General features: G+C 51.4%; 2 protein-coding genes across 2 annotated transcripts; one reads left to right on the top strand and one right to left on the bottom strand.

Moving 5' to 3' along the window:
- Window positions 1–5580: 5580 nt before the first annotated feature.
- ACET3X_007198 (uncharacterized protein) lies at window positions 5581–9534 on the bottom strand (the record flags this gene model as incomplete). Its single annotated transcript, XM_069453412.1, has 6 exons — window positions 5581–5821; window positions 5960–6687; window positions 6753–7174; window positions 7230–8795; window positions 8851–8888; window positions 8966–9534. 6 exons carry the CDS (start codon window positions 9532–9534, stop codon window positions 5581–5583), a joined length of 3564 nt encoding a protein of 1187 aa, XP_069305966.1.
- A 1666-nt stretch (window positions 9535–11200) lies between these two features.
- On the top strand, window positions 11201–18881 carry ACET3X_007197 (uncharacterized protein). The gene has a single exon (XM_069453411.1). The coding sequence runs from the start codon at window positions 11303–11305 to the stop codon at window positions 18767–18769; it is 7467 nt and encodes a 2488-aa protein (XP_069305965.1). The 5' UTR covers window positions 11201–11302; the 3' UTR covers window positions 18770–18881.
- The last annotated feature ends 84 nt before the right edge of the window (window positions 18882–18965 follow it).

The raw sequence follows: 18965 nt of genomic DNA, 5'->3' as shown, positions 1-18965 counted from the left end.
AAGTAGCTATAAAGCTTATATATTAGTAGTACTACCGCCTAAACTCCTCTATAGCTACTATACACCTAAGTCCTATTATACTATATCCTAAGCCTCCTATATTATTATTATTATTATTAAATTAATTATTAGCTATACCTACTTAATATAATTATAAGATAGGGATAAGCTAGCTAAGGACCTACTATAGCTATCTATTATAGTCTTTACTTATAACTATCTTAATACACGCCTCTTACTCTATTATAAGTATACCCCTAGCTACTATTATATTACTTAGCTTCTTAATATAAATATTCTACTCTATAATAATAAATAACCTTACTTCTATATTTATCTTAGTACTAGCTTGTAAAGTAATATTACCTAGGTAGATAAGAGTTATAGTAAATAAGCTATCTATATAAAAGAGAATTTTATATTAATCCTTAGTAGTATTATCTAATAAGTTTAGAAAGGAGAGGTAGGCGTCTAAGAAGGGGCTTAAGATACTATAAGGCTTAAGATTATTATAGTTTAAGCTAATTTAATCCTTAGTATACTAGTACTTTATATCTATATTTATATTAACGTTAAGTACTATCTATAACTCTAGGAATAGCTACTTAATACCTATAACGTAATTATATATTATAAGGCGTATAGTATTAAAAAAGGTACTTCTCTTTAGTGGTAAGCTTTAGGATAGAGTATTAAAGTAGAAGTTAAGAATTAGAAATTTGAAGAGCTAGTAGTTACTAAAATATTTCTATAGCCTTAAGTACTATAGTTATTAACTAAAAAACTCCTCTTCTACTTTAACTCCTTTTCTCTCTAATATTACTATAACTCTTTAGAACTACTTAAAGTTTAAAGCTTTAGTTTTAACCTATTTATTATTAAACTATATATAGCTATATATAGTAAAAATAGGTATTTAGGAAATATACCTTTACTATAATTTATTATAGTATCTTTTAATAGTATTATACTTATATCTTTTACTAGTATATTTATTATTTAAATAAAATTATTACATTAGTATATATATATAGGTAGAAGGTAAGTAGTATAGTTTTACTTTTATTTCCTAGACTAAAACGCGTCTATTATAGTACTTAGTACTTTACTATACTTATAGTACTTAGGTAGTAGTATTATAAGAGGTATAATAAGTAAAATAGGTATATAAATAGTTATAGTTTAGAGTAAGAAAGTAATATAGTAACTAGGCTAGAAAGGGGATAGGTAGGTATTAGTTAGTATTAGCTTAGTATATAAGCTAAAAAAAGATTAATTTTTAGTAGAATATTAAGATACTAAAAGGGGAAATATATACTATATAAAATAAAGGACCCCTATTTATAGTTTTAATTTTTAAACTATATATATATTACTTTACTTATAAGCTTACTTTGTAATAAAATTTAATATTAATAGCTTTATAAAACTATATAGCTTTAGGTTTAATACTAGTTTTAGTATTTAAGTTAGAGGTTAACGTATATCTAGAGCTAAGTAGTTAGAGTTAGTAATATAAACTTTTATTTACACCTACCTATATCTATAAGAGGTACGCGTTCGCTAAGCGGATATGTCTATACCCGAGCCTAGCGGCGGTAGCAACTCGGCTATCTAAGCGGATGTACCTATATCCGAGCCTAGCGGCGGTAGCAACTCGGCTATCTAAGCGGATGTACCTATATCCGAGCCTAGTAACGGCTAAGCAGATAGGAAGGACCCCTTCGCGTGGCTACAGCTGCCTCGCGCCTGCACTTGTGCTCTCTAACGCTATAGCTACGCCGAACTTTCTATTCTATTTCTCTTTCTTGACATTCTTGTGCCTACCCTTAGAAGTATTCACGACTGCTCCAGTCTAAACAAGATATTCCTCCAACCTAAGGTGATTTCCGCCATCACATTTGTGAGAGCTATGGTTCTAGAAGCTATGGAGCCTCGATTCTCTCTCCTGAGGATGGACAACGACGAACTGGAGAGCTTTCTGGAGGACAAGCTCGAAGAGGCGGAAATTGACCTTTCCGAGGTGGAAGACATCTACCCATGTGCGCCCATCCAGGAGGGCATCCAGCTGAGCAAGATGGGGCCCTCAGCGCCAGATTACAATGTCGTTGCGACAATTTGTATTGAGCCTATGCGAGAGGGCGATTACGTAGATGTGAGACTGGTTCGCAACGCTTGGCAGGAAGTGGTAGATCGACATGCCATCCTGCGGACCATATTCGTGGAGAGCGTGGACTATGGGAGATTTTCCGACCAAATTGTGCTATCGCGCACTACAGCGGATGTTCAAGAGCTGCAGAGCTTCGGAGAATGCGCAGCTACACTTGAATTTTCTGAGAGGCGGCCGGCATGTTGTCTCAGTCTCACCTCGAAGGATCGCCGGAGTGTTCACTGCCGACTTGAGATCGATCATACCCTTACTGATGGATTCTCGGTAGCAATAATCATGCGGGATCTGGCCAGTGCATATATAGGGCAATTACCACGGACACCGGCGCCAAAGTACAGCGATTACGTTGCCTTTCTCCAACGCGACGACGCCGAGGCCCATTTGCAGTACTGGACCGACTTGCTGGCAGGGGTAAAGCCATGTTTGTTCCCTACGTCATCGACACTTCTTTCTGAGCAATCAAACTCCTTCCAAATAACTGTACCTGTACCCAACATACGATCGTCGGTCCTCCATGCATTTTGCCGAAAGCTGAATGTCACCCTCTTCAACGTGATACAAGCAGCCTGGGCCCTCGTCCTTCAGAGCTATACTGGAAGCAATGACGTCTTATTCGGCTACGTGACGTCTGGGCGGGATCTGCCAATTAAGCACGTCGAAAGGATTATGGGACCACTCATCAACACCTTAGTTTGCCGCACACAAATTCGGGGCCCTTCCCAGTCACCCGCTGAGCTCATCAAAGGGATCCAAACTCAGCATCTCACCAACACAGCTCACCAAACAACCTCGCTCGGGAGCATTTACGACGCACTTGAAATGCGGCGAGCGCGTCTCTTCAACACCGCCGTCTTTTTTCGCCCATTGCACCTCGACAGCATCAACAACGACACCGTCCGCCTATCACTCATTGGCAGAAAATCTTATACAGAGGTAATGATAAAACAGGCTTGTTTTGATGCGATTGGATCTAACGACTCTTTCATAGTTTGACTTGAGTGTTTCTCTTGAACGATCAGATAAAGTCGAAATCAGCTTATCCTATTCTCCGACAGCATTTTCGCATGAAAGCATTACGGCTATAGCTTCCACTCTCTCAAACGTCCTTTTGCTCATGCCTAGATCGGCCACGCTCCCCGTGTTCGTACCGCAATCGCTTGTTTAAGGTGTCTGTTGTAAGACGAAATAAGCGTACAGTGTACTGTAGCGCATATAGGGGATTCTAGGACAATGCGTTACTATGATCTTAACTTGGAACATTCTATTAGTTCCTTTTTTGAACGAATTCTTCCCGTTTCAATATACTTTATTGTAGAGTGAGCTTGTATTTAACATGCTGGAAATTGTACAGCGACCTTATAGGTAGCTTCATTTGCTGACTGGTAATCCCGTAATATCTGACTACAAAGATCGGTCTCAGCTTCCGAGCTTAAGACTGTGGGAAGGCTTCTCCCCAACGCGATAGCGCGATGCATGCTCTTCCACATATAAACACAACGAAGGACATAGCCCTTTTTGTCAAGCCAAGCCTGCGCTCTTTCGTCTATACCCTTGGCGAAGTCCTCTTCGGCCAGTGTGACCGTTGTATTCCGCTCTGCATACAAGGTCCAGCCCGTGGCGCGGAACTCATCGATCAAGCCGTGGTCGACGCAGTCGGACGGCAGCCAGGAGAAGGTAATAGGGTCGAAATGGCAACCGCGTGTCGTCGCCTCTTGGGCCGTCTCGCCGCATCCTTTCCTGCGCGCGTCATACCGCTCATAGGCATATGGCTCTAGACTGCTCGTACCGACCGTTACCAGTGAAGCCGCTACTGTGCAAAGCACGAGGATGCCGAGGATGGCGGCCCAGGTTATGAATCGCTTGGATTCACCACGTATTTTGTTTTCGTAATCTTGTTCTTCTTCCTGTGCGAGCAATGGCACATGGGTTGGGTCGCTTGCAAACGGGCGCGACGTGCCTTTCCGATTCTTCGACCGCTTGAACATGATTTTTTGGCCCGTGTCGATGCGAATCTACGCGTAATATGTGTCCCTGGTATGATGTGATTTCGCGAGTAGCACGAGGTTCTTCTGTTTCCGAAGGTGGGCAACCCTGGATTGAGGTGGGTATGAATGCAGCAAGGAGGACTTTGACCGCACTCCAATCTGGATACTTGATGCGGTAGCCCGTTAAAGAACGATAGGCGCAATTTGGTTTCTCTTGATGGAGATGGCTGTATTAGACCTCCCCCGAAATAAGATCGGTAAATTATGCGGAAAAATAAGGTGCTGGTTGAAGCAGCGGCAATTCGGGTAATTTTTCCGTTCCCCTCCTATTCGGTACAAAAGGTACTAGCGGACGAGGAATCAAACCAAAACCAGAGTTAAAGAGCGTCGCACCACATCGTAATCTTTTACAAGTTCCTCACTTGCCTTTTGCGCCAAAGGTCCGGCTTGAACCCTCTTTCCCTCCAGTTTGGGACCCACCATGGAAGAAAATCACAGGCTGCTCTCCGACGCCAGCGATGGGCGACTTTCCGACGAGGAGAACTCTCACCCAGACGGCCTTTCTGAGAAGACTTCTTTCCGCCAGAAGCTGCCCCGTTTTCCGGCTTCTGTGTGGCGAGCAATGAGTCAGGTTGGCACTTTAGTGCTTGCGCTTTCACTGCTGGTACTAGTGTCCATCGTCGCGGCAGGCGCATATCACCTGGGGGCGATATCTTCCCACCGGCCACTCCCGGCACCTATCAACCTGGGCTCGTGCGGAGCCAAAGCAGCAGACGGTCCAGGCAATGGATGCGTTTTCGACTACATGATTGGGTCGTGGATACGGCCCGAGTGCCTCGACCATACCATGTATGAGGAGTATTTGTCCGAGTGGGATAATCTCAACATATCCATGTATTCCGACCCAGACGGCCTCCACAAAGCAGACATGGATTATGTGTTGGGGGGCAACTACGAGTTCATCTACTCCCACGGCACTTTTCACTATCTTCACTGCATATACACGCTCGAGAAGCGTATGAAGCTCTTGAACCACGAGTTATGGGCCGTGCCTAACAACGTTGTCGAGGAAGAGCACATAGACCATTGTCTGAACATCACGGGCAAACCATCCGTCTCGGATATTACCGATCCTGCATTGCGTCCTGTTTTCGAACCTAGGCCCATTTTCGATTGTCTATTATTTAAGCATTAAGAATAGCGAGCATGAATGAACAAGGCTTAATAAAATATCTTTTCCGACGTGTTCTACTAGCTAGCTAGATACCCTACCGTGCATGACGCGAAGCTTTTGCATAACAGCTTACAACGATACGAGGTTATAGAGTATAGTTTTCGAGAATAGCTAGTCTAATACTACGTACATGATGCCTGCGTATGTATATATACTTGAACAGAACACTTGATACACTTTAATCGTGCGCTCTAACGCCCTTCTTTCCCGAGTACAAGTTCCTGCGCTTTGGCCAATGCGGAGAACAAACTCCCCGGTGTAGCTAGTAGGGACTTGGGAGAACCGATTTCGGCAACGCGGCCATGATCCATGACGATGATGCGGTCGAAATCCATGATTGCAGCTAGGCGGTGGGAAATGGCAATGATGGTTCTATCGGCAAACTCGGTGCGGAGGATTTCCTGCATAAGCGCTTCGGTGTTGGCATCGACGCTGTTTTTTCGCAACCAGAAACGTGATTAGTCTAAAGAAGCAATAAAATAGACTTGGAGTGATGTCACAAAGGATCGACAAGGGGATTGGTGTGGAGGAGTAGGATATAAGGCAATAGAATTGGGGCCAAGAACTCACCGGCTTGTGGCTTCGTCCAAAAGTACGAGCTTTCCCGGATGCAAGATGGCTCGGGCTAAACAAAACAGCTGTTTTTCGCCCTCGCTAAGCAAGCTGTCCACCGTCGCCAAGTCGACTGCGAGTCCCGACCCGGATTTCGGAGCTGCTGCTTCTAGCTTCTCCCAGATGCCGCACTTTTGCAATGCGTAAACCATATCATCGTCCGAGGGCGTCGTACTTTGTTGCTCAGTTTCCGTGTCATTGTAAAGGCCAGATGTGTGCGTCCATGGTGTCAGGTTCTCCCGCACACTCTGCTCTAGAAAAAAGGGCTCCTGTGTTAGAGAGATTGTCCTTGTCCTCAGCATGGATAGTGGAAGTGTTGTGGTTGAGATGCCGTCGATCAGTATTTCGCCAGTCGTTTGGTGCATGAGGCCGAGAAGGGTGGCAATAAGCGATGACTTGCCGCTACCGGTGCGACCGCAGACACCTACTTTCTCGCCGGCGCCAATCCTGAAGTCAATACTGCGAAGAGTAGCTGGCACGTTGGTGTCAGGCGTGTAGGAAGAGGAGACGTTGCGGAATTGAACAGCGCCGTGTCTTGGCCAGCGCGAATCAGAAAAGTCAGAGTACGAGACGGGTTCCTGACTGGTGTTGTCGAGGAAACGCCTGATGCGGGTGACGGCGCTCATTGCTGTCTCGACTTCCGTCCAGGCGAGAACTAAGATGCGTATACCAAAGCCTAGATCCATCTACGGATTATTAGTATCATTTCTCGACTGAAGAGAAAAGGGCATCGTAGTCGACTTTGACTTACCACTCCAACAAGAGCAAGTGCAACAAACGCAGGATTTATCTTGGCACGGAATACAAGTGCCAGGCCCACTAAGATGGATATGATGGCAGCAACCATCAAGTCAAGGACTAATGCTAGCCAGTTTTGGGTGTCCTGAAGGAGGTAATACGGCGCTTGTGATTGGAGCAAGAGCTTCCTATTTCGGCTTTCAAACGGCGCAAACCAGCCAAACGCCCGGATAGTGGCACTTCCTGAAAGCGTTTCGAGAAAGTTGGTGCACAGTGGTGCCTTGGCCTCCAGGTCCAGATGACGGAGTTGGCGCGATGTACGAAGATAAAAGTACTGGACTGCATACCCAACGGCGACAAAGAAAGGTATGACGAACAAGATAGGTGGAGTCGCGGCGGTCAGAATGATGGCGTTTTTAGTTTGCTCGACAAAGCCTGTGGATAGCGTCAGCCAGTGCGGTTCTAAGTTGCTCAAGGTGCTGTATCTGACCTGTTGAGATGTTAAGGGACAAGATAGGGAGGAGTCTATCTACGATGACGGTGTCCTGAGAAAACAGGTTTACAATGTCGCCAACATCCTTGGTAACGACTGCAGTAAAGTGTGCCTTCATGAAAACGGCGAGCTGCTTTGCGTGCATACGCAGGCCTGATCGAGGGCAAAGGGCAAGGAAGAAATAGGTCAAAAAGATTCCAACAAGGAAAAAAGCCACCAGGCTGATGGCGGTGAATATGCTGATGCTCCGGCAAAAGAGAACAACCGAAACACTATCCTTTAGAAGCTTTTGCACCCATATGAATTGGACTGCGTTCAAGGTGTAGGCCGAGGTCATCAATACAAGGTAAATGACCGTACGCGACTTGCCAAGTTCCCCAAGGTAGTAAAGCAGCGTCCCAGCCTCGCCCTTTCGCCTGTAATCTCTTGTCTCTACTGCAGCTACAGTCGCAATGTCAGCTGCTTCGTTCTTTTCAGTCGCCAAAGTAGCATTGTGAACGAGCGGTTTCTGCTCCTCCGCGGAAACTTGTTCTTCATCATCTTGTAAGCAAAACGTTTCCCATAATGCAGGATTTTGCGACAGGCTTTCGTGGCATCCATGGGCAACGATGCCGCCTTCGGACATGACGACAATCTTGTCCGACTTTGCGGTCCATCGGATAGAATGCGTGGCAAGCACGACTGTGGATTTTATTTGCCTGAGTAGGCCTTCAGGGCCGAAGACGCGCGAGAAGACGAGTTTCTCCGTGGTGCTGTCTAGCCCGGAGAGAATGTCATCGACAATGACTACACGTCTCCGCGAGTAGAGGGCCCGCGCAAGGGAAACTCGATTCTTCTGCCCTCCCGAAAGAGCCATGGCACTAGATCCGACCGCGGTTGCATCTCCATTTGGCAGCTCTGCAAAGTCTTGTTCGAGCACGCACGCGTGGACCACGGCCTTGTACCAGCTTTCTTCATAATAGCTCTCTCCTAGGATGTTGTCTCGTACAGAAACATTGCGCAGCCAGACTGCTTGGGCGCAATAAGCGACGGGGGCGTGGCTTGGCTCGAAAAATCCTTCAAGCTTCGTCATCTCGCCTATGAGCGACTGCAGCATTAGTGACTTCCCTGAGCCAACTTTGCCGATGATCATGGTGAATGAGCCGTCTTCTATGGTGAGGGTTATGCCATGTAGCAATGGCTGTGCGTAGCTGAATCCAAAAGAAGCATCTGTAATATAGAACGTATTAGTGCGTGTAGGCCGCGAACAAGTCTCTTGGAGCTCAAAGTCGTCGGGATTAGCAATGTGAAAGTCTTCAGATGGCCTTGAGCTCTCTTCAAGGTAGCCCATGTCTTCGTCTTGCTCTTGTGTTACGAGATACGCCTGCATCCGATCGAGAGATGCTGCCGATCCCTGGAAAGTTATCATCTCTTGGAGCATTGGCAGCATCTGAGACGCAATCAACTTGAGCACAGAGAGCGAGGTGAAGAGCCCGTCATAGTCCAGAGGAGCTCCACCCCGCAGGCTCGTTATGGAGACGACAGTAACCGTGCCAAAAATCATGATTGGGAACATTGCGAAACCTGTAATATGTTAGGTCAAATCGCAAACAAGGCCCCGAAGCGCTGGAAACCTTACCACTACCAACAACGAAAGTCCAGAGGCTCGATGTGGAACTAAAATTTTTTTAAAAAAAAGAGGTTAGTGAGAATTTTGCAGACATTACTTGTAGATTTTTTGTGGCAAAACGTACCGATAGGCAACCAGTTCGTCGACTCTCAGTGTAGTCATGGTGTTGTGAAGTTTCTCAGTCAATCCGAGTATACGAACCTCCTTGAGGGACGAGGCTATTTTAGACATTGTCGTGATGCGTTGCTCCGTTCTGGTCACCCAATCAAGATTGCGTGCAGTCATGTTATCTCCAATATCCCACGTCATGCCAGCCGCTAGAATGACGATGACCAGCGGCACCACAAAGGCCCAGCCCAGATTCCTGAATAGCATGTACAAGCAGACTACGATGCCAATTGGAACTGCCCAGATCTCGTGAACAAACTTCATGCCCTCTAGAACCTTTTCTAGATCGACGTTCATAAGTACGGTTGCGGAGCCGACGTCGGCGTCTCGACTATTCGCTCGAAGTGCCTTGTCGTAGATGGCAGAGATGAGAAGGGAGCGAAGCTTGACTGTGAAGCGAACAATGCTGTGCGAGTACCACGAGGAAAAGATGGCAGAGAGAAGGAAGTTCCCAGCAAAGGCTCCAAGCATCATCCAATCCCTCACATGGGAATCGCTTTCTGGGTCGCGGATCTGGACCAGCATTGCGGATATAAGGAAAGGCTGAGTCAATATTGTACCGAGCTCCAGTACCCTTCAAAGTGTTATGGTGCTGGCATTCTAGTGGAAAAGTCAGAGACTCACCTGGGAAGAACTGCTATGCACATTTCCTTCCACAGAACTGCAAATATAGACTGCAATAGAGCATGGCGTCCTGACTGGTTGCTGCGCCGCGACCAGCGGACCCTGAATCGCTCCAGTATGTCCTCTGACACTAGCTGCGCATCAATCTTTTGCACATCTTCCAGTGCGATGGTGTTCCGGTACGCTACAATGCTCGGTCAACAACTCGGTCCAAGAAGAACAAGGGGAGGGCAAGGGAGCAGAAGAAAAAGAAATACCTTTCAAGAAGAGAGAGTTGAGGTACCAAAACAGTCTGAGTTCAAACAAGCCACACGTCTCCTCTGCCGACAAGCGCAGATCAGCTTCAGACACAAAGAGGTGCCTCTTGTTGCACGACTCGCAACACATCCACAAAGCCAAAGCAATCGCATGGACATATGCTGAAGCGCTCAGAAGCGCCTTGTCGTAGCCTTTGATCCTCTGCACCCAATACACCTGGTATGGGACGAGCACGAGCGCGAAGAATTGCAGGAAATGACTAGGCCGCACCGTCTTCACATGCCCTACTCTAGATGTGACACAGATGCACCAAGCCGCGAAGCACAGCGAATATGCCATGGCTATCACGCCATTGTTCTCCTTGTCGTCGTGGAAAAGTAAGAGAAGAAGCGTGAGTGTGCTTGATAGCGCGTATACGCCCGTAGATACCTAGATAACACCTTTTTTCAGCGTCGCTCACAGTAACTATAAAAAGAGTCGGACAAGTAGAATAAGTGTTTATGCAGCTAAACTTTTCTCTTCCCACCCAAGTCAATGACTTTTGGAAAACAATATCTCAGCGCATAAATATATGTACTACTCACCAATTTCAAGGAACCAAGGAGATTCTTCTTCAAGAATCTGTCCCGCGCGACCGAAAGCTTTACCGTCCGAGCTATAGCTACAAGGGAGAAGATGGCGAGGGTGAGACAAAATATCATCTCAGCGTGCTCTTCTAGTCGTTCCAAAATCTCCCACAGGGCCGACATTGTCGCCGTCTACAGGATCACGAAAGAACGACGCGAGACCGAAAGAGGGGTAGGGGCGGAGAGGGAGACGAGATTTTAGTCGCTGGTTTCGATTTGAAGAAATGACTTGTTTGATATCAAGGGAGAGAGAGAAAAAAAAACCTCCGGCGGATAAAAGGCGAAGCAAAGGACGAAAAGACTATTAGATGGATTGACTGTCAAATGACCCATTTGAGACGGAAGTTTTATGCGGATAATTCCCGCTCGGATAACTGTTTTGCGGGGATAGCGAAGGCGGTTAGCTTACTTTTGTGGAATCTTTCTTTTTTAGCCGAACAGAAAAACGACTTGGTGCCCCATGTCCTGGCTGCCGCACGCATTTCCAGCCAATAAGAGGCATTTCCAGCTCTACTACTCGTACCATGTCGGTACCCGCACGATTCTCGTAAAGCCGAAAGGACTCCTCCGGAAGCTTTGGGGTCTGAACTTGTTAATAGACACGCACCGATATCCATTTTTTTTAAAAGAGCAAGGTTAGAGTACCGCTGTAGTCTGTTGTTAGACTGTTACACGCCAAGTTTCGACGATATTTCATTTTTTATTTCCTGTTGCATCTTTCAAGCAAGGTGCAGAGCAGCCTTCAGAGTACCTACTAGTCTATCCTCAAGCGCGAAATTTCCAACATGGCAGCCGTGAAAGAGCCCATCGCCATCATAGGATCGGCATGCCGGTTTCCAGGCGGCGCCTCGTCGCCCTCGAAGCTGTGGGATCTGCTGAAAGAACCACGGGATGTGTTGACCGATATCCCCAAAGAAAGACTGGTTCTCTCCAATTTTTACAACAAGGATGGAAGCTTCCACGGCAGCACAAACGTCAAGAACAAGTCGTACCTTCTTTCAGAGGACATCCGTGCATTTGATGCCCCCTTCTTCCAGATCAACGCTCTCGAGGCAGAGAGCATGGACCCCGCACAGCGCATCCTCCTCGAAACCGTGTACGAGGCGATGGAGGCCGCGGGCTCGGTGGACGACGTTCGCGGCTCGCAGACCTCTGTTTTCGTGGGGCTCATGACGGCAGACTGGTGGGACCTCCAGATGCGTGATACAGAAATCCTGCCTACATATGCCGCAACAGGAACAGCTCGGAGCATCGTCGCTAACCGCATCTCGTACTTTTTTGACCTCAAGGGAGCGTCCATGACGATTGACACGGCATGCTCAAGCTCCTTGGTTGCGCTGCACCAGGCGGTGCAGAACTTGCGGAATAGCGAATCAAAGACAGCCATAGTAGCTGGCGCAAACCTAATCCTCGATCCCGCAGTGTACATCTCAGAGTCAAAACTGCATATGCTCTCACCGGACTCTCGATCCCGCATGTGGGATAAGACGGCAGACGGATACGCAAGAGGAGAAGGCTGTGCAGCAGTCCTCCTTAAGCGGCTCAGCGACGCTATAGCTGACGGCGACCACATCGAGAGCGTGATTCGGGAGACGGGGGTCAACTCGGATGGACGCACCAAGGGAATAACAATGCCTAGTGCCTCAGCGCAGGCGGAGCTCATAAGATCCACTTATCACAATGCTGGCCTCGATCCAACGGTAGATCGTTGCCAATTCTTCGAATGCCATGGCACAGGCACCCCAGCCGGAGATCCCATTGAGGCACAGGCCATCTCTGAAACCTTCTTCCCAGCAGAAAAGAAGCATGAGGGCTCAAGCAAGATGTACGTCGGCTCGATAAAAACCATCATCGGTCATCTAGAGGGCTGTTCTGGACTGGCCGGCGTGCTCAAGGCGTCCCTTGCCATTCAAAATCGCACTGTTCCCGCCAACTTGCTCTTCAACGAACTGAACCCGGCCATCGAGCCCTACTACTCGAATCTCGAGATCCTTCAGTCTAGCATGGCGTGGCCAGAGACTTCAGAATCTTGCCGACGAGCCAGCGTCAACAGCTTCGGTTTCGGTGGTACCAACGCTCATGCCATCCTCGAAAGTTACGATGCTGAGCCCGTCGTGAGACAAGATGCAGAAGAAGAAGAAGAAGAAGAACAAGCTTCTCTTCATGGACCCCTACTCTTCTCCGCATGCTCGTCCTCTTCCTTGGTGACCATGATTCGGGAGCACGCGCAGCACATACGGTCAAACCCAAGCTTACGCCTCGACGATCTGGCATGGCTCGTTCGGAAAAAGCGCAGCCTATTTGACGTCAAGCACATCTTCTCAGCCCCATCACGCGACCTTCTTCTCCAGCAGATGGATGCTTTTGTAGAGACTGCCGATCCCAGTAGCGCTGGCTCTCGTCCACAACTCCTCTACCCGGATGATGCGCCGGCCGTCCTTGGGGTCTTCACAGGCCAAGGTGCTCAGTGGGCCACCATGGGCGCGTCTCTAATTCACAATTGCCGACTGTTTGCCGAGTCTATCGAACGCAGCGAGGCTGTATTGGCTGCTTTACCCGATCCACCCTCGTGGTCTCTTAAACAAGAGCTGCTGGCGCCCAAAGAAACCTCACGCCTGAACGAGGCTTTGCTGAGCCAGCCACTATGCACGGCATTGCAAATTGCCATGGTCGACCTCGCTACCGCTGCGGGCGTTCGTTTCAATGCTACGGTTGGTCATTCATCCGGTGAGATTGCAGCTACATACGCCGCTGGTATTCTCTCCTCAGCAGATGCCATGGCCATTGCGTACTACAGAGGATACCACGCAAGTCTAGCCTGTGGGCCCGATGGAAAGCAGGGAGGCATGCTCGCCGTGGCCATATCATACGAAGCGGCGGCTGAGTTGTGCGCAAAACCACAGTGGGCGGGACGCATCAGCCCAGCGGCAAGCAATTCGCCCTCTAGTGTTACCATTTCCGGTGATATTGATGCCGTGCAAGAAGCCAAGGCGCATTTCGACGCCGAGAAGACGTTCGCCAGGCAGCTTGTAGTCGATACTGCGTATCATTCCCATCACATGCTGCCATGCGCCGAGGCGTACCTGGCATCTTTACAAGCGTGCAACATCACCGTTAACCAGCCGCATCCCAGTTGTACTTGGTGCTCCAGCGTGCGAGGAGACGCGGTGATGGAGGGCAGCGAGCTCGACTTGCTTAAAGGGCAGTACTGGGTCGACAATATGGTGAAGCCAGTGCTTTTTGCAGAGGCTGTCGAGAATTCCATCTGGAATGGTGGCCCGTTTGAGGTAGTAATAGAGATGGGACCTCATCCCGCGCTCAAAGGTCCCGTAACCCAGGTTCTGAAGTCGGTGCTCGACTCGTGTCCACCCTACCTCGGTCTGCTGCGTCGTGGCGAGGACGCAATCGAGACTTTTTCCCACGGCCTCGGTCAGGTATGGGTCACCCTCGGCCCTTCTTTTGTTGACTTTGAGGGCTACGATGGAGCATTTGCCTCGGAAATGGCGACTCCACGGATGTTCAAGGGCCTCCCGTCGTATCCTTGGGACCATGACAAGGTATACTGGAAAGAGGGGCGCATCTCTCGCAACTACCGGCTCCGCAAGAACGCTCCACATGAGCTCCTTGGACGTAGGCTTCCAGACGATACTGATGATGAGATGCGGTGGCGTAACATCCTACGACTGAGCGAGTTGGGCTGGATGCGTGGCCACGGCTTCAAGGGCCAGGTTTTGTTCCCGGCTGCTGCGCATGTCACCATGGCCATTGAAGCGTCCAAGTATCTCAAGTCGGGCCGCTCTGTCAAACTCATCGAGCTTAGGGATGTAACCATTCACCACTCGATTGTCCTCGAAGAAGGCTCTCCTGGAATTGAAACGACGTTTACATTGAAAGTATTGAACCAGGCCGGTGCAGAAAAGGACGTGATGGAGGCCGAGTTCAGCAGCTACACGTTTGTAGACGAGGCATCCGGGGCCTCGAGAAAGACACTAAGCGGCCGCATCATCGTTCACGTGGGAGATGAGCGTGATGTTGGCCTTCCACCCGTCGAGCCTACTGATTGTCAAATGTCAGTGGTAGATGCCAAGAGCTTCTACACGTCCATGGAGAGCCTAGGCCTCGACTATCAAGGCCTGTTCCGGGGGCTCACTCGCGCTGAGCGTAGTCAGGACCACGCACGAACAACCGCTACTTGGCAGGGCCAGGACGACGACGACGACGACGAAGTCGAGAAGTATTTGGTGCATCCAGCCCTTTTAGACCTCGCCTTCCAAGCCAATCTCATCCCGCTGGCCTCGGCTACTACGCATGCCGTTGAAAGGCTGTTTCTGCCGACGAGGCTGCACCGTCTCATCGTGGACCCGAATCAATCAAGAGGACTGTCACGCCCAGGCGCAGCGACGGATATCGACGCTTTCGTCACCTACTTGGCCTCATCCGACATGATGGGCGATGTCCACGTGCTTAATTCTTCGGGCACCGCCACTAGCATCCAAGTCGAAGGCCTATGCTGGAAGCTCCTTGCCGACGACACACCTGGCCAAGACAACCAACTCTTCTCACGGACGGTGTGGGAGATGGACATTACTAGTGGGGCGATAGATGTGGGGGAGAGTAATGAGGAGGACGTTGAGACGTGCGAATTGATCGACACCATGGAAAGAAGTGCCCTCTTGTACTTCCGGGACCTCGTGGGCAGCGTTTCAGCCGAGGAGATCAAGACGTTCGCTTGGCACCATCAACGGTTTTTCGAGGCCATTGCCGTCATGCTGGAAGACATCCGGTGCGGGCGAAACGCCGTGGTGCAGGAGGCGTGGTTGGAGGACACGCGGGAAACAATCGACGAGCTGCACACAAAGTTCCCCGGCCAGATTGAGCTACAACTGATGGCTGCCATCAGTGAGCAGCTGGTGTCGGTGGTGCGCGGGAAGACGCAGATGCTCGAAGTGATGATGCAAGCCGACATGCTCAACCGCTTCTACATGGAGGGAGCTTTTGCACGGCGGCTGAATGCGTCGATTGCGCGCGTCACACGGCAGTTGGCGCACAAGTACCCACGCGCAAAGTTTCTGGAAATCGGCGCGGGCACTGGCGGGACAACACGCAGCATCCTTGACAGCATCGGCTCGCGCTATGCGTCGTATACCTATACTGACATCTCGTCGGGCTTCTTCCAGCGCGCGGCAGACAAGTTTGCCGATGACGTGCACAAGATGACGTTTTGCGTGCTCGACATTGAAAAGGACGTTGCGAGCCAGGGCTTCGACGAGGGCGGGTACGATGTCATCGTCGCTGCCAACGTGCTGCACGCGACGCGCAACTTGGCCGAGACGATGCAGCACACGCGGTCGCTGCTTAAGCCTGGCGGTTATCTGATCCTCATGGAGGCGACGGGCAAGGCCATGGCAGCAACGTACATTATGGGCGCGCTGCCTGGCTGGTGGCTCGGTGTCGATGACGGCCGGCGCTTGCACCCAGGCGTGTCGGTCAGCGAGTGGGATGGGCTGCTGCGACGTGCGCACTTTTCTGGAGTCGACGCCGTCACGTACGACTTTGCGGACCTGCCCAAGCACACCTTTTCCGTCATGGTCACCCAGGCCGTCGACGAGCCTGTGGCCGTCGTGCGGGACCCGCTGGCCGCGTCGCTCACCTTTGCAGGCGAGCGCCTTCTGGTTGTCGGCGGCGCGAGCCCGGCTGCGGCCCGGTTGAGGCAGCGTGTGCAGGCGCTGCTTACGCAGTGGAGTGAGACGGTCGTCGTGGACACGATTGACGAGCTCGACCTCGACCCCGACCTCGACAGCATCGGGGGGGCATTCCCCTCGGTCCTCTGTCTGACGGAGCTCGATGCGCCGCTCTTGGCCAGCCCCATGACCGACGGCCGGCTGCGCAAGCTGCAGCAGCTGTTTGCACAGGCACGCCGGGTGCTGTGGCTCACGAGCGGTGCCGCTGGTGCGGATCCCTTGTCCAACATGGTCGTCGGTCTCGGTCGCTCACTGCCGGCGGAGCTGCCCCATCTCGCGCTGCAGTTCCTCGACATCGACAGTGCACGTGATGCCTCGCCGGCTTCCGTGGCCGCCGTCTTGTTGCGCCTCGTCGCTGCGGGTCGGTCCGACGCTGTGCAAGCCCGGTGGACAATGGAGCCAGAACTGCGCTTGGTGGGCGACGGGCTGTGGGTGCCTCGCATCGTGCCCGACGAAGCCATGAACCATCGTGTGACGGCTAGGCGGCGGCCCGTCCTGCGTCGTGTTGCCAAGAGTTCCGCCCGGGTTGAGCTCGGCGCCAAGGATGGCGCAAACGGCGCGCTTGGCTTGCGCGAAGCAACGCCCTTGGCCGCCGTTGAAGGCGCACGCGTCGTCGACGTCGACTACTCGATTGCACTGGGCACGCGTTGCTTCCTGTCCATGGGCCGCATCCGGGGCGCGGCGGAACTTGCCATGACCGTATCCCATGTCGACGCAACCTCCATCGAGGCCCCGAGCGTCTTCATCGTGCCTCGTGCAAGCCAGGCAGCGGCGCCGGCGGATGCGACGCTGCTGTTGCACATGGCCACGCAGTTGCTTGCCCAGCATATTGTCCAACATGCACCCGCCCACGGCCGCGCCCTGGTCTATGAGCCCGGCACAGAGGGCCTTGGCGCTGCCATCGCAAGCCAAGCCCGGCGAGCAGCCAAAACCGTTTTGCTTGCTACTGCCACGACGACAGCCGTCCCCGCGGGCTGGCTTTCGCTTCCTTTACATGGCACCGAGCGAGCGCTGCGACGACTCGTGCCGCACGACATCGCTTGCTTCATCGCCCTCGGCCCAGCACCACAACCTGCGCTTGTCGCCAGCCTCCCGCGCGCCGCAACCGTCCACCAGCTCAGTGAGCCTGATCTCGACCCTTCCCGTCTGGATGCTACCGTGCTCAGTGCTGCCTACACCGCAGTGCTCAACACCACGCCCGCCCCCTCGACGGCACCCCCCGCTACAGTCCATGTGCAGGACCTGGCAGGCGCAGTCTGCGCCACCCGCCGTTACCCCACCATTGTCGACTGGACACGCCACGACATGACGGTGGCTGTTAGGCCCCTAGACACCAAGAGCTTGCTCCGCCCAGACCGGACCTATCTACTCGTCGGCATGACCGGCGACTTGGGACGCTCCCTCTGTACATGGATGCTCGAAAATGGTGCGCGCCACGTCGTCCTCACCAGCCGCAATGCCACCGTCGACACTGCCTGGCTTGCGGAAACGAGCCACTTCGGAGCCACTGTCCGCGTGTGCCGTATGGATGTGTCCGACAGGCGCTCCGTCGACAGCGTGTGTGCCACCATCGCCGCCGAGCTTCCGCCCATTGCAGGCGTCTGCAACGCCGCCATGGTGCTACAAGACCAGCTCTTTTCTGATCTCACGGCCGACGCGCTAAACAAGGTGCTGGCACCCAAGGTCACCGGCTCCGCCATCCTCGACCAAGTGTTTGGCGCCAACGGCCCGGAACTCGACTTCTTTGTCCTCTTCTCCTCCTTGGCCAGTGTATTTGGGAATGCCGGCCAGGCAAATTACCACGCCGCCAACTTGTTCATGGAGGGCTTGTGCGCCCGCCGGCGTAGGTCCCGTCTGCCCGCCTCTGTTATGCACATTGGCTTCATCACCGACGTCGGCTACGTCGCGCGCAGCGACCGCCGCTTCAAAGAGCACCTGGGCAAGCTCTCGCTTAAGCTCATGTCCCAACGTGACCTACACCATCTCTTCGCCGAGGCCGTAGCCAACAGCCACCCGGACCGCTGCCACGGCCGCTCATGGAACATCATTGCTGGTATCGACCCCTTCGTCGACGACGGTGACCAAGCCCCTGTCCGTCCGCCCTTCTATTCCAACCCCCGTTTCGCACATTACATTCTTGACTCGCGTCATGTATCGGCGGCAGCAGCAGCAGCAGCCGCCTCCTCGGGCTCGGGATCCTCACAGCGCCAGCACCATCTCCTCAAGCGCCAGCTAAGCGCAGGCATACCGGAGAAGGAAGCCGCCGCCGCCATTGAGGCTGCCTTTGCCGACGGTCTGGAGACTATGCTTCAAATGGTGCCCAACTCGGTCAAGCCGGACCGGTCGCTCATCTCCCTCGGCCTAGACTCTCTTATCGCTGTTGAGATCCGCGCTTGGTTCCATAAGGCTTTGGACCTGGATGTGCCTGTGCTGCGAATCCTCAAAGGTGATAGCGTGGCCTCCATATCTGCCGATGTTGCGCGCAAGCTTCTGACCGTAGCCGCCGAATAGCCTGCGCGTAAAATACGAGCGAATTGCGGCTGGCGTGCAGATACACACCGAGAGACAAGAAAAAATAGAAATATAACCTGGGTTACTTACTCTTGAAACCAACTAATTGACTGGCATTGTTACGTAATTTTGGAGTTATAAACTTGTTTTGACCACTGTAACCATTCATCACCCAATCTTCTTCCATACTTTTTGC

This window comes from Alternaria dauci, chromosome 6, assembly GCF_042100115.1.
Source record: "Alternaria dauci strain A2016 chromosome 6, whole genome shotgun sequence".
Taxonomy (NCBI): domain Eukaryota; kingdom Fungi; phylum Ascomycota; class Dothideomycetes; order Pleosporales; family Pleosporaceae; genus Alternaria; species Alternaria dauci.
The sequence above is the reverse complement of the archived record's forward strand: the minus strand, read 5'-3'. Positions and strand labels throughout refer to the sequence as shown.